The following is a 25,560-nucleotide window of genomic DNA, read 5'->3' as shown; positions in this document are numbered from 1 at the left end:
ATTAAGTAATTTGATTCCACCAATGTAAATGGGTCTACTCACAGTATTAACGATGGATATCACCTACTAATTGCAAGTGTGATATCTTCAGGCTTAATGGATACCACCAGTATTGGTAAGATGAAAAACTGGATATGAACTAGATTGCAGAGGAGCACGTTTGCCATTGATGCCCATCGTGTGTTTTTGAAATATACTTGGATTCGAGAGTGGATTTCATGCTCTTTATTCAGCTCATAGTGGTGAGGAGGAATGAAAGTTCCCCCAAAATATCTTCTTTATATACATTATTTACACAATGCACTTGATTCTCCTGTAGGCCAATCAGCTTGTGGATTCACTTCCACCTGGAGCTGGATTGGAGGGCTCCTGCGGACCAATCATACTGCTGCATTGTTCTAGGACTAATCAGACTGCTGCATTTTGGATCCTATTCAACTCAGTACACAACAGTTTTCTTTTGTCAAACGAGGGATAGGCCCTTAAACCACATGATCTAGTCAAGCTGGAATCCTAGATTAAAAGCTCAGCTTCATTGGAATCAGTTCCTTTTCCGTCCCTTTGACTAGAATTTTACAGAACCAAAAATCTTAGGGAGATCCTAAGTAGCAGAACACACATTTTGCTTACATAATGATTCAGTTCCTGGCATCATCATCAGCTGAAGGATTTCAAGTAGCAGAAGCAGAAGGACAACTGCCTGAGACTGTGGAGAGCTATTGGTGCTCAATAGGAGACAATGCAAGTGGTGTGTACCAGGTGGTGTGATCCTCCGCCGCCGCCCCCCAATCTTTGAACTGGCACTCAGCTTCTCAAAGTAATAACATTTACACTGCCCAAGCAAAAATAGAATTAAATAATATACCAGTTAATCACTTTGTATGCAATGAAATTATATGAATAGGTGAAAGATGAAGACAAAAGTATTGGCATGACTTTGTGGCAAAAAGTCTCCTCTGTCCATCACCTTTCCCATAGGAACGCTTGAGGATTTCTTTCAGTCTGCATTTTCAAGCAAACCAACCTGATTTGCAATTTTGAGACTAATATGTGGATCAGAATGCAATTACCCTTCAGTATTTACATGTCCCTGAATTTTGCAAGACATAGAAGGAATCTCAACTAAAGCATCCATGACAGATGGCCATCCAATCTTTGCTTAAAAACCTCCAAGGAACGAGAATCCACCACCTCTTGTGGGAGTCCATTCCATTGTCAAACAGTTCTTACTGTCAGAAAGTTACTCCTGATGTTTGGTCGGAATCTCCTTTTTGTAACTTGAAGCCATTGGTTTGGGTCCTAGCCTCCAGAGCTGGAGAAAACAAGCTTGCTCCATCTTCCATGTGACAGATATTTGAAGATGGCTATTGTATAGCTTCTTAATCTCCTTTTTTCCAGACTAAACCAGGCCCCTTGATAATTTTGGTCACCCTCCTTTGCACACATTCCAGCTTGTCAGTATCCTTAAATTGTGGTGCCCAGAACTGGACACTGTACTCTAGGTGTGGTCTGACTAAGACAGAATAGAGTGGTACTATTACTTCCTTTGATCTGGACACTATAGTTCTGTTGATGCAGCCTAGAATAGCATTAGCTTTTCTTTTTTTGCAGCTGTATCACACTGTTGACCCATGTTAAGCTTGTGGTCTACAAAGACCCCTACCTAGATCCTTTTCACAAGGTGTCCCCTATCTCATATTTGTGCTGCTGGTTATTCTTGCCTAAGTGTTTTTGTCTTTAAAAATGCATCTAAATGCATATACAAAAATGCATATTTGAAGCAAGAGTGGGGAGGGGCAGCCCTGCAGGCATAGCATTCCAGCAGGAGCATCATCGCCACATACTGGGATGGTGTGGTTGTAGGGTAGAGTGGCAACAAGGTTGGAGTGATGTGGGGGCATCACTGAGAGCACCAGATTGGCTCTGCTGGTGGTGCCACATCGTACTTTCTTGATCTAACTCCACATTGGTGTGCCAGCAGTGACACTGCTACCAGGAAACGGGTCCAAGGCAATGCCTTTCCCCACCAGTCACTCCTAATTTGCGATAGTATCCACACAAAAATAATGCGAATGTACACCCTTTTAATGGGACAGATCAGATTTAGGGATTAGCACATGAGAAACTCATTCAGACTTAGAATAGACTGATCTATTCAGCCCTGTTTTCCTAACTTGGAAAAAGGTTCCCCGGAACTGAATGCAGTCCTCAGGGTGAACAAGTTTCCCCATCTGTGCAGTAATGTAATTATTAGTTCACCCCTGAAAATCCAGTGTATGCAATATGCAACATTCAGGACTTAACCAGTGGCAAAAACCTCCCCCCCCCCTTTATGGCCAGAGAGGGCTTTAAAAGTACATGTGTTGCTCCAAATGTGTACTTAACTGTAAGCTAGAGGAATGCAAGTACTTGTTTACTGTGTCATGTCTGAAAGTAGGGTAGCAGTTTAACAGGGAAACATTTAGGTTCACCTAAGGCTTTAGACATGACAGTTATATCCATTTCTTGGAAGAAGCTGATCTGGTTGTTTATCTCCTGCCAGTAGGCAGACATAGCTGACAGGAGGGGAATGTTACTGTGAGGAACCACAGAGGGGCAGAGTGAATTGCCATCATTATGTCATCATGTTACCAGGGTCTTAAGTAAAACCAGGGAAGATGTTGTAATACTTACACAGATGGACATAATAAAGCCTCGGGAAATTTGATTTACTGAGTGGATGCTAGGAAGTTCTGTTATGGAGGGAAAGGTGTCAAAATTCAGCAAGAAGCATAGAACATAGCCCAAACTGGGCTTCCTAAACATGCTGCCAGGCAAGAATTATGTATGAGAAAGAGTACAGTCAAACCTTGTGTTGTGTTCTGCTCTTGTTACGGACTTTCAGCTTATGATCGTGGCAAACCCAGAAGTGTTTACTTCTGCGTTCACTGCACACACAGAAGCACTCGATTGTGCCACACACATGTGCAGAAGAGGCGCTCTAGTTGCGGACTCTTCGGGGTGCAAATGGCACCCCGAAATGGATTAAGTCCGCAACTAGAGGTACCACTGTATTGGAAAGAGAGGGTAAAATTATTTAGAAATGAATGTCTTTCGTTCAACAGCACTCTTAGGAGAGCGAGAATGGCCTCATGCAGGTCGCCTTTGTAACAGTCATGGATCACATCACTGAAATGTTGAGAAATAGATATTCACATTTATGCAGCTTTTCAATTCTGTAATGAGGATGAGTATCTATATTGTTCACATCAGCTTTCCACAATTCAGTGCCTTCCAAATGTTTTGGACTACAGCTCCCATAATCCCTGACCATTGGCCGTGCCTGGGCCAGATGGGAGTTGTAGTCTAAAACATTGCAGGGGCAAGGCTGGTCTACATTATCAAATTCATGTTGTGCTAAAAAAAATCACACTGCTTTGAAGTGGGATGTATTTCCCAGTGTTAGTCTACACCACTACAAATATAATACAGATAGATGGAAATCTTGCTGTTTTGACAGGCATTGCTCACACTGATCATATCTTGCAAGTCCCAAAAGTTCTTCGCCAGCTTTTAGGTCCAGCTCAAAATGTTGGTGCTTGCCTTTAAATGATTCCTGACCAAAGTACTTGAAGCAGATAATGGGAAGAATAGATTACACTGGCTTGGTTTGCACGTAACACTAAATCGTGGTTTATAAACCATGGTTTAATTCGAGCATCCGAACCTGGCCCAGTGGCTTAACCATGCTTTATATGCCTTTGTTTGTTGTTGGTTAGAAACCCTGCTTAATGTTAACCATGGTTTAGCATTACATATGAACTTGTCCATCGAATTTGATGGTTTTCCTTGAAATTTATGTAGTATTGAACTTGCTTACAGAAACAGGGCATCTTGCCTTTCATTTTTCGTTAATCCAAACATATAACAATGTAACCCAATGCATGTTTACTCAGAAATAACTCACATTGGTTTCAGTGATACTTATTGCCAGATCAGTAGATATACTATTGCAGCCTTAGTTGCTGAATCATGAGCTGAAGTAGCAATGTTGTTTGACCTTTCTGTGCACTCTTTCTAAACAGCTGTTCTGTGCCCAGTAAGCATTTTTTCCTCCTGCCTGACCTTGCCCTGTGTCTACAAGTTCTCAGGAAGCCTGATAAAAGTTAAGTGGCTAACAGATTTTGGCAGATTTTCAAATGATTGGTTGTTGCATAAAAGGCAGAAAGGCAGTGCCCTTGCGTCATCCTGTAGAACTGTCACATTGCTATTGTAACAGAAAATTAGATGTAATGCAGGGATAGGGACACTGTAGCCCTCCAGACTCCCAAATCCATCAGCCCCAGGCTAGTCAGGGAAGATGGGAGTTGTAGTTCAACAGGCACCTGGAGGGCCACAGGTTTCCAGTCCCTGTTGTAGTTTGGAGATCCATGGAAAAAGGCCACCTTTATGGTGCTGCTGTAGAGTCAGGATCTAGTGTTGCTCCAGCCCAATTTTTATTTTGCTCAATTCCTCATCCCAGGACCAGGCAACTATGAAAGATCCTTGGAGGCCTAATAATGCATCTGTTTTGTTCAGCACCAGAATTCTGTTGAATAAAATGAGCCTGTTCACTGAGACCGTGCTGTGTGTCTTCCTATGTCTACTGTATGTCATCTCCTACAGACACATTCATTATTGATTTCAGCCTATTTATTTACTTGCCAAAACCATCGGCTGTGACAAAAGAAGCTGTAACATTAATTATGAACAATATTTTCCATTCCAAGGCCTCTTCCGGAGAGCCCTTTCAGGGCCTAGCTGAAGTTATGCCACAAGGGAACACTGCTGCAAGTCCGAGGGAAATCATGATTCTAAAGGAGACCTGCAGGAAGCAAAATTTCCTTGTTCCGCCAAGACCACTCTAGTTTTGAAACAAGCAAAAAAGGATACCAAAATAGGGACAGCACTGTGATGAGTGGAGCCCAGCAACCTGGTGGTGAATCAGACATGTCCTCCTGGGTCTTCAGGTTGATCATATAGGAAGCTGCCTTATGTTATCTCAGTATTGCAGTGGGTCCCAAGGTTTACATGCAGATTCTGAGCCCTTTCTGTAGATCCTGTGGTTTGGATCTGGGACTTTCCACATGCAGAGCAGATGCTCCACTATTGAGCTACAGCGAGGGGCACATCTGAACTGTGTATCTGTGCCTGTGAGTGTGCATTCAAAAGTATGGGGTGGATCCCCTCACTTTTAGCCTCCCTTCTGTCATGCAGTCCCTGGGGGTTGCCCAAGGGTGAATGAGGCCCGTGCTTAGCTGCCCATGTTCTGAAGAATAAATTGTGCTGTATAACTGCTTGACACTAAAAACAAAGATTTGTGCCAACAGGTTTGCACACCCAGTTGGACTTTTGACTTCAGTTTATGAAAATAGTCTTTGAACAGCAGATTCCAGCCCCAGATCGTGGGGGCGAAGCTGAGAGATAATGGCTTGCTTTCCAATAATTATTGATTAAAATGTGCAATTTCGGAGGTAGTAAAATCATCCAGCAGGAATAGACTAACTCAGACATAAGGCAAAGGTGACAATTGACCTGTGTGGTGAGAGAGCCAGTGTGGTGTAGTGGTGTAGTGGTTAAGAACGGTAGATTCGTAATCTGGTGAACCAGGTTCACTTCCCCGCTCCTCCACATGCAGCTGCTGGGTGATCTTGGGCTAGTCACACTTCTCTGAAGTCTCTCAGCCCCACTCACCTCATAGAGTGTTTGTTGTGGGGGAGGAAGGGAAAGGAGAATGTTAGCTGCTTTGAGACTCCTTCGGGTAGTGATAAAGTGGGATATCAAATCCAATCTCTTCTTCTTCTGTGATCAGATCTCTTGATGTTTCTAAGCATAATTACTTTAAAATACTAAAATCTCAGATTTTGATTGGCAGCAGAACTGGAAGTGGAGAGTGTGTTCTCTTGCTATTTCCCCTATCTAAATTCTTGCCGCCACAAAATTGCTGTTAGCCCATGCAAAGGAAAAATAAAATAAAATACAGGCTTAATACAGGTTCCTGAATTTCCCTTCTACTGAGCTGATAGCTGCTGTTAGTTGGTGGGGATGTTTTAGATTAGAAAAATGGTGTGGATAGGAGGACAATTAAACATATCCTGCTACAGCTCCCTGCTCCAACTGCTTTTTGTTTTTGTTGTTGTGAAGTCTGATCATGTCTATTTTGGGCATGAGAATGTACACCAACATGTCTCTTTTTGTGTGGCGTTTGGACTCCAGGGTGCTGAAACACTGGAACAGTACATTTTAGTTTGTTGGAATATGTAAGTTGCTCCTCCACCTCTGCTCAGTAGTATATTTGTAAATAAGTGCAAGTATACATAGATGTTAAATGTTCCAAACTCACGACATCTCCTGCTTTCCTCATTCATTCCCATTTTCTTACTGGAAGGTAACCACATGCCTTACTTTGCTGATTAACAAACTATCGCTTGTGAAACATTAAACGTTCAGCTTATTTGTCAGAAAAATATTTGTTTTCCGTGTGTGCTTCACTTTCCTTTCATCATATTTAATAACAGAACAGGCCTACCTGCATGAAGTCTGGCTTTTCTATTTAGCCTCGAGCCTGTGTATGAAGGAACAGATGGAACAGACTCTTGAGTCCCTGCAAAAAACTTCACCTGAATTACCCCAGCCACCAGCCCAGTTAAACAAGGACCGAGAGGCACTGAAACTGCTAATCTGCCAGACTGAGTTGATAACACATACCATCACCAACCTATATAAAAGGCTGGATGGGATTGAAAAGAAGCTCGAAAAAGTCTTTGGCTTGCTCAGTTGCCCCCCCTCACCTCCTCAGCTTAACAATATTGCAAACCCTGCTCACCCCTGCTTAAATGTGCAGGCTAACCTTGCACAAACTTTTTTATTACTCAAACAACGAAGCCTTGTAAAAAACTCATTTAAACTCCTTTCTATAGGAAGCTGTAGATAAGCAATACAGTTTATCTATAGAAAGGTGGCTTATATAGATTTTCACAATGTAACATCTCATAGTAAAAACAAACCAGTTTAGGAAACCTGTTCTCTAATCTGACATTCAAATGATTTATTTAATTAGAACCATACTGATGGAACCATAAGGATACAGTTTGAATTCCAGGTTTAGAATTACAAATTAGCTTCTCAGCAACTTAAAAGACTAACAAGCTTACTGTAATATGAAATTTTATAGGAAAGCCAACTGTGAAAATGAGGGATCTGTCTCTTGGCAAGTTTCTTTAGATAAATTTCAGCCTTACCTGACTAAAATGGCTGTATTGATCACAAACTTAATAGCAGCAGAGTCTGCAACAAAATGTTGCAGCATAGAGTGCAACATCTCCAAACTGTGCTCGTGATTCCAGCCACTCCATTCCTTACCCCAACCCCTGATTTCTGCGTTCCCTCTGCTCTCCAAAGTCAATCAGTATTCCATGGGGAGGGGGTATTGTGCCAAGCCCCACATATGGAGGGGAACACATCAATAATGACATTCAGCATTGACATAGACATACTGCACTGCTGCTAACATTTTCCACTCCAGAATCCCACTAATTTGAGTTGCAGAAATCTAGTGGGAAAAATCACAAAAACACAACCACAGTGCTGGGCTCACAAATGTTTCCCATGCATTAGATGCCTCTTGCCAGAAAGTTCAGCTCAAGGGTGTCTGCGGGCAAGCAACTGAGCAGGTCTGCTTGTTTTGGGATACAGAACAGTAACAGAGATGGGAGCTTAGGTTGCTGTTCCTCATAGAGTTGAAGAGCTATCTTTGAATTAGACCTGCCCTGTTTTGTAGAAATTCCTTTACCTGTGCTGCCACTGTCTGAAAGCACAGTGTCTTTACAATGTTTTTGGAAATCGGGTCCTCCCTAAAAGAGGGGCACGTATTGCGGTGAGACCTGGAAACTGACACCCTGTGTTGTGGGTGGGTATGATTGGTCAGCACAACACCTTATTGGTAGGTCCCTCATAGCTGGGTGCAATCTGGCCAATGGGAAGCAGTCCAAATGATTTGAGAGACCTATTTATACCAATGCACGTGACCCAGAGCTTCCTCTTTCGGCACATGCATTCGGAACACCTGCCCTCCTCTCCCTGTATTTAGGGCTTTGTGTTTGACCTTACTATGCCGTCGTGTGTCATCTGTCGTTGGGACAGGAGCACGGCAGGAATTTCCCCCACTTTGCTGATTGGCTGTTGCCATTTAGGTTTCGCCTGCCACGTAGCAAATCGTCACAACTTGTAAGGTTGCGGATAGGCTCTGGTTCAGGTAATAGGGATGAGAGAACGCTCTTGCCATCCCTATGTGAAGGGCATTCCGTTAAAGGAATCCAGGGACTTGATCATTTGGTCACCCCCTAAGAGGGGGTTGTGCCCATGCCTGAGTCTAGGGGGACATTTGGGTGGCGGAGTTAGCCCGTTCCCAGCTTTCCACACATCCAGGTGTTCACCCTTGGCTGACCTATGCTGGAACCCTGGGTCAGCACTACCTGCATGGCAGGGAGCTAGTCGAACCAGAGCCTATGCAACCAATCACTTTCTGCAACCAATAAAGTTGTGACCTAAATTCTGCCAAAAACCAAACCAAAATTTGAGACAAGTGTGAATTTATTTAGAGGGGAGGTTTCTGGGTCTGAACACGCAAAGAGGAAATCCCAGTACAGAGGGATGAAGTCAGGGCCGGATTTAGGTTTGATGAGGCCCTAAGCTACTGAAGGTAATGGGGGCCTTTATAGGTTCAGCTGTCCTTTGTCAACAACAAATTGTCACTGTTTTTTGTATTGAATATATGCTATATGGTAATTTATGGACCTAATAGGTATCTAAAGCCATTTGCACATAACAAAATATGTATTTTATCAAAGTAATTGTTGAACTGAAATACAATAAGCAGTATCCAGTTTTTTCCCTTTAATTTTTTTGGGGCCCCCAAGAGAATGGGGCCCTAAGTTATAGCTTGTTTAGCTTATATGTAAATCTGACACTGGGTGGAGTGGATCTGAGACTACTGCACAGTCTTTTGAAGGGAATTTACAATAAGGAACCAGTTGAAACTTTTCCAAAGTTTACTTTTTTATATAAGTAAATATTTATATACAGTGGTACCTCGGGTTACGAACTTAATTCGTTCCAGAGGTCCTTTCTGAATTCGAAACAGTTCTTAACCTGAGGCGTGCTTTGGCTAATGGGGCCTCCTGCTGCCACTGGGGTGAGACTTCTACTTGTATCCCAGGGCAAAGATCGCTACCAGGAGACCTACTTCTGGGTTAGCGGAGCTTGTTACCCGAAGCATTTGTAAGGAGGATGGTACGAAACCCAAGGTTCCACTGTAAAGGTAAAGCTTACCTTTACATAAATCTGTCTATATCTATATCTAATTGTGCACAAATGTGGACTCTGTCTCCTAGGGGTGCTCACTAATACTTTTGCATAATTCAGAATGCTTATGCACACTCAGCAATATGTGCCTGCAACCTCTGGACCGTTACTCATCTTCTCCAAGAAAGGAATACCCATATGCATTAATCATGTTAATTTATAGCCAAGCCTAGTTTGAGATGAGTAAATGAGGCCAAAGATCAACTTTAAGAAGAATGTAACCTTACCAAGTAATTATTAAATATTGATGGTTATTCATTTCATGACACAATGACCTGTAGGTTAAAAATAGCTTTATTTTTTTTTGGAATAAACAAGAGTTTCCAGTAAATGGAAAACAAACTGGTGTCCTAACAGAGTTCATAAACACTGATAACAGCAGAGATACAACCGACAAATATAGACCAAGAAGGCATACTGTCTAAGTACAGCAGTGCTTTAAAGTTTTCATTTTCAATATAGTTAATACTGTACAATTAATAATTATTATAAAATCTTTGTCATTGAATATTACAACATTGCTCCAGTGTGTGCATCCCTATCTGGAAGGGGAAATTGTGTGTGGAAATAGGTGCTGTGTATGCTCCCTTAATTTTTTAATTTTTTTTAATTCTGAAATCCATTTGAATGAGGGATTGGACTCACTCCCATCTCCACCAACGGTGCAACCCCACACATTCAGGAAGCAAGCTGCACTGAGTTCAGTGGAACTTACTCCCATGTAAATGTGGATAGGGTGGCAGCCTAAGAAGCTGATTGGCAGGTTTCCATGGAACACTCTTGGTTGTTCCATGTGTCCTCTGTTGGATTGCATGTGAGATTTACAAGATAAAAATATTTATTTCAGCATTGGCATGAATTGCCCCGCCAGAAAGTTGCACAGTATAACAAATAAACCATTAAAACATGGGAAAATGATTAAAACCTCAATACTGAACACTGAGATTCCAAAAGGACAAAGACACATCAGTCAGTGACTGCCAGTCAGTTAGACATCTGAAACAAATGAGGCCATGCTACCCTTGTACTAGGGCTGCAAAGCATGATGCTCCAAATTTAGAACATAAGTAAATTGAGGCTTCATCATAATGTATAACTAGCCAATATTCTTACCAATTATTGCACACACCCATACATCCTTAAACAAACCCAACTGTACATAGTGATTCTTATTTATAGAATTTTCTTTTCATGTCCTGATCCTTTTGCAAGGCACTGTGTTGTTTTCAGCATAAAATCCATTTTTTTGTCTGCAGGCACTTCCATTGATATGGCTTATGCTTTCGTTGATGCATTCCAGCTGGGAGCCCCCATCTGTGGGCATCTAAAACAAACGTACAGTTTGATTGAATATGCAGATATTGGCATCAGCAGATATTTGATGTCATGGTAACATATTTTACAATCCTGTGGTTCTAGGTTATCGGTATTCATTAGTTCAAAATGTAGAAGGGCTTGCTGGATTGGGCTAATTAATGGCCCTTCTAATCTAGCACACTGTTCTCACGGTGGCCAACCAGATGCCTGTGGAAAAGCTGAGGCCAGGACCCAAGCACAAAACAGGTCCCTAATCTGAGATGCTTAATCAAATTTTAGACATTGCATGAGACAGAAAAGAAGCAAGTGTAGCAAATCAGCAGAGAAATGAAATATGCAAAGCCAAGGATAAGACCAGAATGATGTGAGCGAATGCAGCTGTGTGCACATAATTTAGGCATTATTTCAGTTATGACTATGGGTTATGCCAATGGTTTATGGAATAGGTGAGTATTGAGCTGCTTGTATGAGTGTTGGGAGGGGGGAGAGCATGGCATGACATAAAGTGTACTGAGAGGAAGCCCCAAACATGAGGTACGTGGGTGAAGTTTTATAAGACAGGAAAGTCTTCAGACAGCTCATAGGAACTTAGAAAGCTGTCTTATATTGAGCCAGGACAATGGTCCATCTAGATTAAAGGTAAAGGTAAAGGAACCCCTGACTATTAGGTCCGGTCGTGACCGACTCTGGGGTTGCGGTGCTCATCTCGCTTTACTGGCCGAGGGAGCTGGCATACAGCTTCCGGGTCATGTGGCCAGCATGACTAAGCCACTTCTGGCGAACTACAGCAGCGCACGGAAACGCCGTTTACCTTCCCGCCAGAGCGGTACCTATTTATCTACTTGCACTTTGACGTGCTTTTGAAATGCTAGGTTGGCAGGAGCAGGGACCAAGCAAGGGGAGCTCACCCCGTCGCGGGGATTCGAACCGCCGACCTTCTGATCTGCAAGTCCTAGGCTCTGTGGTTTAACCCACAGATTACTTTTGTCTATATTGACTAGCAGTGTCATTTTAGGGTTTCCAACTTACTTTTCTTTTACTCTGTACATTTGTTGGCAATTCATCTCTGGTCCTGTTTATTGTTGAATCTTCTAAATCTGGGACAAGAGGAGGGGAGAAAAGTAAGTTTTCCATCATTAGGTACAGAAGTCACAAAGTGTAAAGAAAAAGTTTGTGTGGTTTTAAATACTAGCTTATTTTCTTGTAGAACTAGATAAATTTCTTTAGAATTCACTTAAGACACATTTCAGCAACAAGCAACCTATCCCCAACTTACCACTATGAGTTCACCTGGGAGCTGAAATTATCCTGGCTGAATCAGTCCAGGTTCAGCAGTCTACATAATCTAATGTTGCATCTCCAACAATGATCAGACATCTCTGCAATGGGTCACAAGCTTATGCTGGCCACTAGTTCTTGCCTGATTTTGACATCTGGAGTTGTCAAGTCTCTCCTACATCTTTAAATGTGCCAAGACACTAAGAAAGGCTACAGCTACTGCACCCTTTCTCTCTCCTTCCCCAGTTCTCTGCCACTACCTCTGTTACCCATAGAACAAAATTGGAGGCCATATATGTAAAAGAACCAGTAGGCATGCAAGAATGCTTACCTGTGAGGATCTCATCAATCTGATCAACTACAAACTTTGCATCTTCCTTAGTGAAGCACATGGGTGGCTTAAATTTCAAGATGTTTCGATAAGGTCCATCAGCACTCAGAAGAATCCTCTGTTCTTTCAGCCTGATTAGAAGGGAACACAGATTTAATTTAGAATGCAAACTCCAAAATGCATTTAGGTATGTGAAATTATAACGCAGCCAGTTCCTTTAAAGCTGTGTTTTATGATTCTGGGTGAATCGTGAGGGCATCTTCAGTTACTCAGCCCTGACCTGACTATGAATTTCAGCTCCTTCAGTTTGAATGTCTAGCCTGGAAGTTGTAAAGTTAAAACTGATGAAAAGAATGTCTAAAGCAAGCCAGTATATATTTACTTGTAGATAATATGCTGGGCCTCAGCAGTGGCAGGCGTTCTCTTTTGTCGATCCTTCACAAGATCCACTCCAACAAACAAACCAACACCTCTGAAAAATAAAGAAAAGGGAGGGAATCAGAGGTGCAGCAATCAAATCTCAGTGTTGCACAAAAGGCACACAACTCCAAATAGTTTTACAATGTAGTGTGGTAGGTCTCCTGTACAAAACAGTTATCTGATCTGTTATTCAGTAGTTGTCAGTGGTGGGGGGTGGGTATGATTGCACCCACCACTGGAATGCGTCTCCTGGGTCTTCAGAGGGCAATGCAGTCCTTGGATTGAAGAAGCCACCCCTAGTTATACATTCTTCCGCATCTAAAAACTTTTTTTAATGTTTACCCTGTTGTGCCTACCTGACATCTCCCACCAGTGGATGCTTTTCTTTTTGTTCCTTCAGTAGTCCAGTGAGATAGTTTCCAACACGTGTGGCATTCCCTTGGAGATCTTCTTTTTCTATCACGTCCAAAACAGCCAGTCCAATTGCACAGGACACTGGGTTGCCCCCAAACTGAGGGAGGGGAAATGACGAAGAAGAAACAGGTTATTGCTGCCTCAATTATTTCTTCATCCAAAAATTTTGATGAATGTTTTGAGCAAGACAGGGCTTGGTATCAGATTATTTTCTCAGGCAAACAAGAAATATTGGGTGCAAATTTCCTTCTGTCTTTTTAACTTGCACCTTATATGGTGCTACGGAGTGTTCTTCGCAGTTTCCATTTTGAAAAGTTTGAAGGGAATAAAACACCACAGGGTTTGTACTGCTTTCCTATACAGAGTGAAGCTTTGCTATAACTTAGGCTCCTGCTCCACTTTTAAAGAAATAAAACAGTAAGCACTATGTACTGGTTTTACATATACACACAAGAGACCATTTGCTCAATATTATTTGCATGACGAAGCTGTACATTGTCAATCAAAGTCTCATTTAGGCATTAAGAAGCTCAACCTGAGCATCTATTCAGTACGAGACTCAATTGGTGCATGCATGATATTGCAACGTATGGTCAAACCTTACTAGGCTGAATATTTCCTCTCACCTTGTGCTTAATGGGGAATTGAGAGCACACCCGTCTTCCCCACCCTCCTGGTGTGCCACCAGTGTCTTCAAAAGATAATAATACTTCATGCCTATGCAGCAGTGCTGTGTGGAGATGAGATGGGGTTGGGGCAGCAGTGAGGGCAGAGGAACTCTGGGTTGGCAGTGCTGGCCTACACAGTAGCATCCTGTCACTGCTGCTCCCCCACCCCCTGGGCCACCGCTGCACCTATGGGTAGAGAATCCAAAGCACATTGGCCCAGATTGAATGAGGTGCTGCCAAATGGATGGAGAAGGCAGGTGCTATTTCACTTCGCACCATACATAAGAGATGGATCAGGGCCAGATGTTTCCTGATGCTGTTGTCTAAACTGGGTGAACTGGCTTCACTGAAAAGCATTATTTGAGTCATTACTGGGTGCTCTGAACATTATTTCTGTAACAATCTATGATGGTGCAATTACGCATGCCAGGCCCCTATAACAGATGTGGCCCTCCTAATATTGCTGAACTACAACTCCCATCATCCCTGGTCACTGGCCAAACTTACCAGGGCTAATGATCATTCAGCAACATCTGGAGAGCCAAAGTTTCCTCATACACAATTTATAACTATAAATGATAATATTAGAAGAGAAGCTCACCGTATTGAAGTACTCCAGTCCAGAGGCACCAAAAGCTTCCGCAATCTCTCTGGTGGTAACTACACAAGACATGGGATGGCCATTGCCAATTGGCTTCCCCATAGTGACAATGTCAGGCACAAAGTCTTCGCCTTGTAGCTGGAATCCCCAGAATTTTTTTCCAACTCGACCAAAACCGACCTGGACTTCATCAGCTATGAAAACTCCACCCGCTTTGTGGACAGCACTGAAAATAAAAAGGGAACAGAACAGATGCCTCACTGTGATGTCATTGTCATGTCATGTATAACCGCCCTGCCCAAAATACGAGCATTTACATGAAGACTTCAATTTTGGTCCTGGAAGGGGCATTTACAGCTGAGAATTCATAAAAATGCTTATCAGGCCATATGGTCTTTATAGTATTGCCAGAAGATGGATAAAGTTGACCTGAGTTCACTCTGTCAGGTCACAGAAGGATATGTGTGGTCTAGAAATATTGGATAATAAGATCTGATACACACAATGCCTCCTGTATTCTCAAGTTCTAGGACAGGATGCCTACTATATTATCAAGTTCTAGGAATGATATACCATGAGATTTTTCTTAATGTGCAGATCACCTCAGAGCTACTGTGCAATAAGAAGTCATGCTGTTCATTGCAAATAGCCCAGCATTCTACCAACCTAGCAGTTCGAAAGCACGTCAAAGTGCAAGTAGATAAATAGGTACCGCTCCAGCGGGAAGATAAATGGCATTTCCGTGCGCTGCTCTGGTTTGCCTTTTACCTTTACCTTTTACTTTGAGAAAGACAGCTCTTGTTACTGGGCAATATTTATTTACAAAAATAAAAAAAATGTCATTGTAGCAGTTTTAAATTTCAAGGAACAAAGATTAAAGCTACACAAAGAGCCAAATAAGCAGACTCTTCCTGTGATTTTTATTAAGTAACCTGCTGTAAGTAACCCATCCCAAGCACTGTACATACTCTGCCACTTTCTGGAAATAGCCTGCAGGTGGAATTACTTGGCCTCCGCAACTCTGCATGGACTCAGCAATAAAGGCTGCAATCTAAGTAAGAGAAGATGTTATAAGAAGAGCATTCCTCTGCTTACTCGTTTGCAAATGAAACAACAGCTACAGGCATGAACCCTATGAAAACAGGTGAGATAAATGAATATGTGGTTTGGATAGCTATGTTGCATCTTGAACAGCTGTGAGCAACAGTAACGACAACAAAAATGGCAGAGGTGCCCAATTTTTCAATGCCAGGGCAAGCATCCAGCATAATTCTACAGCTCATTATTGACCCAATGCTCGAAGTCTTGGATTTACTGTGCACATTTATTTAAAAACTCATTTAGTCGGCCTATTCTTGCAGAATACAAATGTGATACTGGAAGTATCTGATGGGTTCACTGTTCTGATGAGTTATTTATTATCTATTTATTATTAATGATTGTCCACATTTCAATAATTTAATTACTAAAGGTGCTTTATAGTCTTTATATCAGCTTCACCCTGTGAACTCGTGAACCTCCATCAGCTTCATTCACATGGCATTCTGTGATAGCCGATTTAACCCCTTTCCTGTGGCTCAAAATGGGAAACAAATGCATTGAAGGTGTGCAGAGCTGTATTTTGGGCACCCCTGCTTCAGAAGAAGAAGAAGGAAAAAAACCTTATGCAGAGCAAATCAGGATGAGGCACTTGACAAAAAGACAGAGCCTACAGCTGAAGTGATTCCAGTAGCTAGGAATGAAAACAAACAAACCAAAAAAGATTATTTGGCATCAGCAGATCAGATAGACTGGAACTGGAAGCTTACATTTTCTGCATTCAGCATTATGCCTGTGTTCTCCCCCAAGTCTGCCTGGAGGGTCAGCCCAAATCTGCTATTTAACTGACTGCCTCCCTCACTCTTGCACAACCCTCCCTGAGTATCAGCAGGGGTCCATGCAAGCTTGAGCAGTGCCGTCTTCCTGGAAAGAAGGTCGTGTGGTAACGTGTAAAGAAGCGTACACTATATTCGAAGAGGTATACTACAGCCAGACAGTAGGAGGCTCCCCATAGTCTGTGAAACTTTATCAACTGCTCCTGGCAGAGAGGTCTACGGCACCAGAACCTATGAGGAAGATAATGTGAGGGGGGAGGGAGGAAACAGACAAAGGGGGGGAAATAGAAACTATCCGTTAGTTTCTTTTTTATAAATCTCAATAAGGAATTAAAGACAGATGGGTGGGCTCCTTTGGACTTTAAGGTGATGGGGAAATAGTGGCTCCAATCACTACCTGTGGGCATTTTAGGTTGTTTTTATTCTTGTTTGTATTGTTTGCTTTTTCAAGTTCCTTCGAGTTCACCTTTCTGGAAAAGAAGTGACTAATAATAACAAGCCTCCATGTGAGTTCTAGAAATATCTCTCCACACCAAAGTCAGCAAGTTCCTATATCATTACTCGTGTTAAGATGCTATGTTTTAAATCTACAGCTTACTTTGCCATTTTGTCAGCTGCTTTGAGTGTAAATTTTTGTTCACATGAGCTAGCATTTAAATTCATGTCTCTGGATCCTCAAAGTGCAACATCCCACTGGATCCTACGGATTTTCTTCTCTTTGCACTGGGACACCACCGGGAGAAATTCTGAGAAGCTGCTGGGCTTTTATATATTTCTTCTTGTTAATCTGTTTGGTAGTTTGTATGATTTTATGTGGTTGCAAAAATAAATAAATGTAAGCCCCCTTTAGGAATGAGGTCTCAAACTGGGTGGGGATTTTAGGAACAGAGGTTATAAACTGCAGTGCATTCTATCCTGTGCCTTTTAACTGTTGCTACATACAGCCCCATTAATTTCAGGAAAAGTTCTATGTGCAGATTGAGAGCACAATCAAAATAGGGCTTTATGCTTTAAGCCTGCTCTTACGTATGAAACGGAGGTTTAGATTTATTTATTCCTTTCTTCTTCTTTACTCATTCCTTACCTATTATTTTCTTGTGAGAGTTTGGAGTGCAAGTTAAGGGTGTGTGTGTAAAAGGCACCTTAAAATCCAGGAATCCAGTAAAAACAAAAGAAATTCCAGCTATATAAAGCAGTCAAGTTCACCTAATTGAGCATTTTCCAGGACACAATCTGAGCAGGCTTTCATGTTCCCTCCGTTGTTTACATACCTTGCGGCCGTTCTTCTGAGCCTCTTCAATTATCTTTTTCACATCATCGGCATAAGCGCTTCCTGGGTCTGAATGGTCCTCTCTATATTTTCCTCTGTATATATCTGGTGAAGGAGCCTAAAGAGTGGCAAAAGAAGATTTGAAATCTTTGAATGCACTGTTCTTGGCTCCTCCTCAGACAGGAACAAAACTGGCCTTTAAAACCCTATCTGGTGTGCACCTGGGAAGAGTTCATGTAGGACATGCTGATTTTCTTCTAAATTTTCCCACAGCAGGTTAATAAGAAACAGTGCATCAGAGGCACAAGAGGATCTTAACATTTCCAGTATTGTAATGTATAGGTCCACAGGTTTTCCATATCCCTGGCTTTCCAGGAAGTGGGACAGAAGGCAGAAACGACAAAGAATTGAGACCATAATAGCATACACTGGTTCATATCTAGTTCAATATCTGTTCTCAACAACCCCCTATTAGATGCTTGGAAAGCTCACAAGTTGGGCACTATGATCAGAGGAATCATCTGCCGCTTGCCCCGTGATCTGGAAGGGTCCTGAGCTGAGGGTACACAAAATAATTTTAAAACTTCTATTTATATGGATAAATAAGGGTAAACTGTACCAAAAAGAATTATTGTGAAAATAAGAAATATTTAGGGGGAGGGGCGCCAAAAATGGTCCTCACTCTGGGCACTATATTACTAAAGTCTGCCTCTGTTGTCCATCAGCCAAATTGACATCAGTCTGAAGGGGCTCCAAAGTGTGCAGGGATCTGTGTGTGCAGGGGTCCGTTCAGGCTTATCATGGGGGGAGGGTGCATTGGCATCTAGAAGGCAGGATGTTTCTGATTTCCAGATCTTGGGGCCTGCTCATGCTGAACCCTGGAAGAGAGCTACACTTACTAGCCACTGTCAGATTTATTGTCCATGAATTCCTCATGACAATTAAGAGCCACTTCTTAAGAGATTCTTGGATACAGATAACTACCGAGGTTTTTTTGTTTTTGTTCTTTAAAAACATGCTTCTTCTACTGTAGGTTAGCATGCATTTTCTTTTTAATATACACAAATGTACACAAGCAGGTATCTTGTATTTTTCAGGACAAAATATATCTCTGTCCATACACAATTCATTTTGTACGAAGCGCCCCAGGCTTCTTACATTGATTAGGCCAACCAAAATATCACTAAATAGTTTCTGTTGATTTTTGTGAAGGTATTGCTATGCAGTTTAGCTTTGCATTTCATTTGTATCTGCAATGAATAGAAATATGCTAAGGGCAGTAAGAATCCAGAATAATAATTACTTACCACATGTACAAATTCCTTTTTGGCCTCTTTCCCCAGTTGATTAAATTTATATGGACTGATGTCAATCAGCGATGTAACATGGCCATGATAAGCACTGAAACAGAAGATGGATGCCAAGTGACTCCAGGGTGTGAAAGAGTTCAACAGAAGCAGACTCTGTTACAGGTTAGTTTTGCACATGTTTTACATAGGTTTTGCACCTAAACTGACAAAGAATCTCAGTTTAACCTTAGTTTTGTATGTGGTATCATTACAGCAACATATTCAATGTCATTGTTCACAATTTTCATTGTTTTTAATATTATTATTGAACTACAAATGCAAGTATTCTCTAATTAACAGGAATTAGTAGACCGTTTCCCTCTGTGACATACAACTATGCAGAGACAACCCTTTCCTCACAGAAATGGATGAGTCAAAATAGAGGTTTGAGTTAAAATGAAAAAGTCTTGATGAAGTTAATGGATACATTTGTTTACAGATCACTGTGTGCAGTTCAGTGACCTCATTTGAGGTGAATTAGAAACTAACTGTGATCCGAGAAGCTCCATGCATGCAGAATCTTCATGTATGGGGCTCTGGGAGCTTGGCTACAGACTGAACAGTCATTATAGTAGCACATGACCCATCTGCATCATGTTGCAACAAACTGATCTCAGCATACTTACTGGTCAAGTGTAATCACATCTTGGTGGCCCCTGTATTGGCGGGCCAGGCGTAAAGCGAGGTCATTTGCTTCAGATCTGCAAGACAAAATTAGAAGGCAATGAAAGCAGCTATTGTAACAGGAGAGCTACATAATAAACTAGTCTTTTAAGCCAAAAATAAAATAACTCCACACAGGCATATGTCAAACTCTAATTCCCTAGAAATGATTAATAGCACACCTATTGGATTCAGAGTGAAAAACGTTGAATGAGGGCAGGATTCTCTCTGGGTTGAAAAGCCAAAGAGTTGCTTCACATGGACACACCCATGGAAATAAAATCGTAGAGTTGGAAGGGATGTACAAGGGTAATCTAGTCCAACCCCCTGCAATGCAGAAATCTCAACTAAAGCATCCCATAGCGATCACATCTAAACCTAGGTGAATTCTGCACATTTGTTCATGTCTTGATTATCACAAAATCTACAGCTGGACACAAAATATGAACTTGTGAATAGCTCAGCTTTGGTTTACATTGCTAATCTTGAGGGCTGCCCAGGAAAATGAGGGGACATACAGGGTTGTGGCCATGATCTGGTGCCGCCTGTATGTGAAGCCTTCCCATTCTTTGAAGAGATGTGGCTCACTGTGTACACAGACCATCCCTTGCTGAGGAGCCCCTGTGGGCATGGAGCTCACTGAATACATTGGAGCTGATGGGTAGAATTATTTGGACTGATCCAAAGAGGCAGAGGGGAGGGAGAGACTGTTCCCCATTGCACAATCTGGTTGTTTTGCATCTGGAGAAACCCTCGCGCTGCGATCTGTTGTTTCCTTTGCAGCAAGCTTCTTCCTATGTTTTGTCTCTAGTAAAACTGATTGTATCTAGTGAAACCTTCTTCTGCAGAGATTTCATTTGCAGAGTCATAACCCTTATCTGCTGAAAGTACAGAGTCTCAGAGCATTCCACCAGGTCGGAGCCATCACTGAAAAAGCCCTGGCCCTGGTGGAGGATAGTCTGACTTCCTTAGGGCCCGGGACCTCTAAACTATGGTTATTCATGGACCTTAAGGTCCTCTGCAGGGCATACCAGGAGAGGTGGTCCCGTAAATAAACATGCATGCATAGACGAGAGAGAAATGTAAAAGATAAACAAATACTATGACCATATGAATTTTTGCCCACATGAAAGCCTGGGCACAACCTTAGAAAGCCCTATATTTGTTAACTCTGTTTCTTCACCATCTCCCAAAGCTGTTAAAATGTAGAAGTTAATTTATACAAGCTTCCAAAAGATAATAACAATGAAAAGTGCTTTAGCCATACCCAGAGTTCACAAAGTAGCAAACAGAGAGAGGCTCTGGGAGGGTCGCAGTGAGACGCTTGGCATACTGGACCAGATTGTCGTGCAGGAAGCGAGAATTGGTGTTGAGTAACTCCATCTGTTTCACCGCAGCCTTGATCACATCTGGATGGCTGTGTCCAACTGGAAAGGACCAAGTAAAGAGAAGTCAATGAACCTGTTAGAGAGTACCTGAAAAGACACCCCAAATCCACCTAAAATGAATGGGAGCACTTTAAAAGTTGTTAACATATATTAAGCCACAGTTCTTACCATGTGCTACGTTGTTAATGCAGTCCAAGTATTTTTCTCCATTCTCATCAAACATATACTGCCCACGGGCACACACAATCTTAATGGGGTCCTTAGCAAAGAAGACCTTGCACGAGGGCCTGAAAAGCATGAAAGCATTGCTTTAGTTTAGGTCTGCTGAAAAGCTCCTTCTCCAGACCACTGCATACACTTGTACAAACTCTGTGGAGCCCACCCATCAGCTTGGTACTGGATGCTCCTTGCAGAGATGCCCAAAGGCTCAGAGTGTCTTCATTCTGGGGGCCAACAGCCAATGGCCAGGTTGAATGAACCGCGATGCCAGGGCGTGTGCAGAAGTGGGGACACATTTCTTGGGTTGTAACTGTAAACTGGATTAAACTCGTGGGCAGACTTTGCTTCAGAACTTAAAAATGCATTTGTGGAAGGTAAACCTGCTGACTGGAAGTGTTTCCTGGCTTTTTTTGTACGGCTTCTATTTCAAAAGAGCGAGAGAGATATATGCAAAATGTTGAACTTTGGATTAAGGGGGGGAAGTTATTTTCAGGATCTTAAAAAGAAAACAACAACAACAAAAATGTAAATGCAGCAAATTCATTATGATCTATCAGGAGTCCTCAAGCATTGTCCTGGGGAGACTCAGTCAGTGAGGGGGAAATAGTAAATTATGTCTCTCCAAGTGTAAATATGGCTGGCTTCATGGAACACCCATCATAGTACAGGAATTGCCTTAGGGAAAATTTGGTATCTCTTCCCACCTGTGAAAAGGACAGTAACTTAAATGTGATATATTGCTCAACACACCAAGCCAATCTCCAAATAACAGAGTTATTTTGGACATGCACAGGGTTTTGTTCCCTCACCACAAACAGCATAGACTGGGGAAATTGGGAACCATTCATTAAGAAAGGATCAAACCCGCCACACAAAAAAGGCTCCATCCATTTCCTCTCCCACACTCACCATTGGGTACATACAGCTGCTTCCATGAGAGAGCTGTCTGCACAGCAGGGCTGCATATGGAGAAGGGAGGGGTTCCCAGTGCGTCTGTAGGGACTCCCATGCATTAAGCAGTGTGCATGAGAAGGGGAGAACAATACAACCTGGAGTGGGTCTCTTCCTAGGTTTTTTAATGAACCACAAGAAGACAGCCCCAAAGAGTTGAGCCCTAACCTTTTGTTTGTTTTGGCTGGCCTTTTGTATCTTTAGCTGGTTCCCAGCTTCTACTGTATGCCAATGGAGCCAAAATAGCTTATTATTGTATTAAGGATGAAATAATAATCCAAGGGAGACAACAACTCTCAGAGTTTGCACAGAACTTTTCGCCTCTTTAGTGGGCAGAATTCCAGGCTTGGCTTTGCAGAACGCCCAGGATCCACTTGGGTTATGCAAGGACTGTGAGTACAGTGTATCAACTGGTTACACAATCTTGCATGCTTGTTTAATGCCACTGACATCACATGCACCTCTGTGCATTTACTGCACTTGTCCAAGTTTCCTTTGGAAGGTCAAACACTGATCCACCTTCCTGGCTGTTAATCTGACTATTTATACAGGGGTTAGATAAGGGCACAGATGTCCTGTGCACAGAGGCAAAGGAGATTTTTTGGACTGCCAGATGGGGTTTTGTACACTATTCAAGCATATATGTCTTAGTATCACACCCAAGAGAAGTGAATAATTTTCAGTATCAGCAGGGCTTCAACTGACTGCATGGCAAAGAGAGAGAGAGAGGGAAGGGCATTTCTAAGTGTCACTGAAAGTGTAGCATTTCCCCATTTTTGTTTCTAAGAAATGTTTTTTTTTTAAAAAAAACTTTTGGATTTTTTTTAAAAATAAGCCTTCCTAGAAAGTGCTATAAACTTTTTAAAGTGGTTTTTTTAAGGGGGGGGCAATTAGGTAAGCATACGACCCACCCAAAGTTAAGTGCTTTAAAAGGCTAAAATTCTATGCAAACTGTGGGTCCGAACATCTGCAAAAATGCACAGATTTGCACTGAAATCTCCAAACATGCAGGCTGCAACTTCCATGGATTTCAAGAGGAGATTTTAAAGCATGTGCTTGACTTTCCCATTGAAACTGTTGCTTTTAAATTCTTTCTATTTACGAAAAAGAAAATAATTCGTGATAGTTCAAATGATCAAATACGGATCCTTTCAGAAAATGTGACAATTTAGGGCTATGAAATACGTTAGTGCAAGATAATGTCAGAGGCTTTTTATACAGGGAAAGTGGCAGTTCTGCGGATGGCAGGGACAGGGCAAAGAAGGTTTTGGTAGGTTGATTTCCACCCCCTTTCAATTTGGTTCAGAGTTTGATCTGGCCATGATGAGTGTAGACCTCACCACCTTGATTCTGCACCCCACTCCCAACCGCGGAGAGATCCCGGCCACCATCTTCGCTAGAGAGATCTTTTGCAGGTAGCCTTACCGCGCAGGTAGAGGACCTGCCGGGGTCTGTTAGCTGAGATCTACGGATGAGCGGCAGTATGCAAATTTAATAATAAATAACAATCTTGCCGGAGGAAGAATGAGAGCGATTGCAGAATGTGGGGTGGAAAGTTGGGAAGTTTTTTTCTGGGGCGCGAGAGAGTTTTGCATGCCTGCGCCGGGGCGCCCCCTCCCCGCTCCCCTGGCTTTGCCCCTCTGGCTCACCCGATGTGCTTCTTCCGCAGCTCCAGCGTCTCTGCCTTGCTGTACATCTCCATCGTGCCTGGTCTCTCGCGCGCCCGCTCTCTCTCTACAGCCCCGGGGATCTCGCCCTGCGCTGCTCCCGGGCAGCCGCCTTCGCCTTTTATCCCATGCCCGGCAGGGGCCGCCGCGTCCTTCGCCCAGGCCCCGCCTCCTGCGCGCCGCCCATCTCCGCGCCACCCGCCAAAAGCACCAAGGCTGGCTTCCAGCCACCTCTTCTTCTTTACCCGCACGAGGTAGTCCTCAAGCCACCCCACTCCGTCGCCCTGGAATCCGGAGTATTCCACACCCCGCTTTCAGCCCGGCTGGTCTTCCCACCACCTTCTCTCCGCTTGAACATTTCCCTGGGCTTAGCCCCGTTCAGTCCGTGGCAGCAAAGAGCAAGCAGGGAATAAATAAATAAATAAGGTCGTTATTGTTCTTGACTGTTTGGAAGCCGCTTTGAGATTCACTGCAATGCAAAGCGGCACAGAAATATAATCCAAATCAACCAATAAGATAGCTCAGTGGCAGGGCCGAAATTAGGTTTGATGAGGCCTTAAGCTACTGAAGGTAATGGGGCCCTTTATATGTCCAGCTGTCCTTCGTCAACAGCAAATTGTCACAGTTTTTTATATTGAATATATTCTATATGGTAATTTATGGACCTAAAGGTAAAGGTAAAGGGACCCCTGACCATTAGGTCCAGTCATGGCCGACTCTTGGGTTGTGGCACTCATCTCGCTTTATTGGCCGAGGGAGCCGGCATACAGCTTCCAGGTTGTGTGGCCAGCATGACTAAGCCACTTCTGGCAAACCAGAGCAGCGCACGGAAACCCCGTTTACATTCCTGCCAGAGTGGTACCTATTTATCTACTTGCACTCTGACGTGCTTTCGAACTGCTAGGTTGGTAGGAGCAGGGACCGAGCAATGGGAGCTCACCCCGTCGCGGGGATTCGAATTGCTAACCTCCTGATCAGCAAGTCCACATTGCCACCCGTGTCCCTAATTTATGGACCTAATAGGTATCAAAACTATTTGCACATAACAAAATAGGAGCCTACACAACACAAAACATTGTTGTATGTAGGTTTTATTTTATTTGTTTTTTATCTTATATTTTGGAAATGTTCATCCAGTTTTTTCTTTAATTTTTTGTGGGGCCCCCAAGAGAGTGGGGCCCTAAGCTATAGCTTATTTAGCTTATACGTAAATCTGGTACTGCTCAGTGGTAGACTGTTAATCTCTGGATCATGGTTCGAGCCCCACATTGGACAAAAAGTTTCCTGCATTTCAGGGGATTGGCCTCGCTGATCTTCCTCATGGTCCCTTCCATTTCTGCAGTTCTTTGATTCTACGTCCCCTCAAGAAGTTGTTGGACCATCTCTGACCCTTGGCAATCCTGGCTGGGATGCTGATGGGAACTGGAAGGCAGCACAACCTGGAGGGGCCACAAATGCCCCATCCCTGCATCCTTTGGATCCTTTGTGATCCAAAGGAAAGCAGAGCGATGTGTTTGGCACAAGCTTGGCAGCAGGAGTTGCTGGGAGGAGGTGTACAAGGCGCCATCCAACTTCACTTCTTCGTATTTGTTTGGTTTACCCCTTAGCTTTTTCTTCCCCCAAAGATATCCCACATGGCAGCACAGGTTTAGGATCAGAGTTTCCCTTTGCATTCATTGGGAAAGGCATTGTCCAGAAGAGGGCTTTGTGGCAGTCCTCTTCACAGGAGCATCTTCACTGGACAACTTCCAGCTTATGCTGAAGATGCA

General features: G+C 42.8%; 1 protein-coding gene and 1 long non-coding RNA gene across 2 annotated transcripts in view; one reads left to right on the top strand and one right to left on the bottom strand.

Annotated features, from left to right (window-relative positions):
- Positions 1–25,560, top strand: part of LOC309350414 — a 691,638-nt gene that overhangs the window by 399,699 nt on the left and 266,379 nt on the right. The window lies entirely within an intron of this gene.
- Positions 9,658–23,923, bottom strand: ETNPPL (ethanolamine-phosphate phospho-lyase). Its single transcript, XM_081877508.1, has 13 exons — positions 23,774–23,923; positions 21,123–21,241; positions 20,834–20,993; positions 19,530–19,604; positions 18,862–18,955; positions 17,556–17,672; positions 15,379–15,461; positions 14,411–14,636; positions 13,084–13,238; positions 12,690–12,779; positions 12,308–12,438; positions 11,728–11,795; positions 9,658–10,705 (listed from the first exon to the last, which is right to left on the bottom strand). The coding sequence occupies exons 1-13, from the start codon at positions 23,824–23,826 to the stop codon at positions 10,571–10,573; spliced, it is 1,506 nt and encodes a 501-aa protein (XP_081733634.1). The 5' UTR covers positions 23,827–23,923; the 3' UTR covers positions 9,658–10,570.

The sequence above is a fragment of the Podarcis erhardii genome (genome assembly GCF_964252035.2).
Source record: "Podarcis erhardii genome assembly, chromosome: 9".
NCBI lineage: Eukaryota > Metazoa > Chordata > Lepidosauria > Squamata > Lacertidae > Podarcis > Podarcis erhardii.
This window is presented reverse-complemented; position numbering and strand designations above follow the sequence as displayed.

Bases quoted from the DNA above. Each gene is read 5' to 3' on its own strand.
- ETNPPL (XM_081877508.1), bottom strand. From the start codon at position 23,826: ATGGAGATGTACAGCAAGGCAGAGACGCTGGAGCTGCGGAAGAAGCAC. The intron at 17,673-18,861 runs GTAAGTAATTAT...GCCACTCTTTAG, and splicing joins AAAAGGAATTTGTACATGTG to GCTCCTTCACCAGATATATA. The intron at 13,239-14,410 runs GTGAGCTTCTCT...CCCCTCCCTCAG, and splicing joins GACTGGAGTACTTCAATACG to TTTGGGGGCAACCCAGTGTC.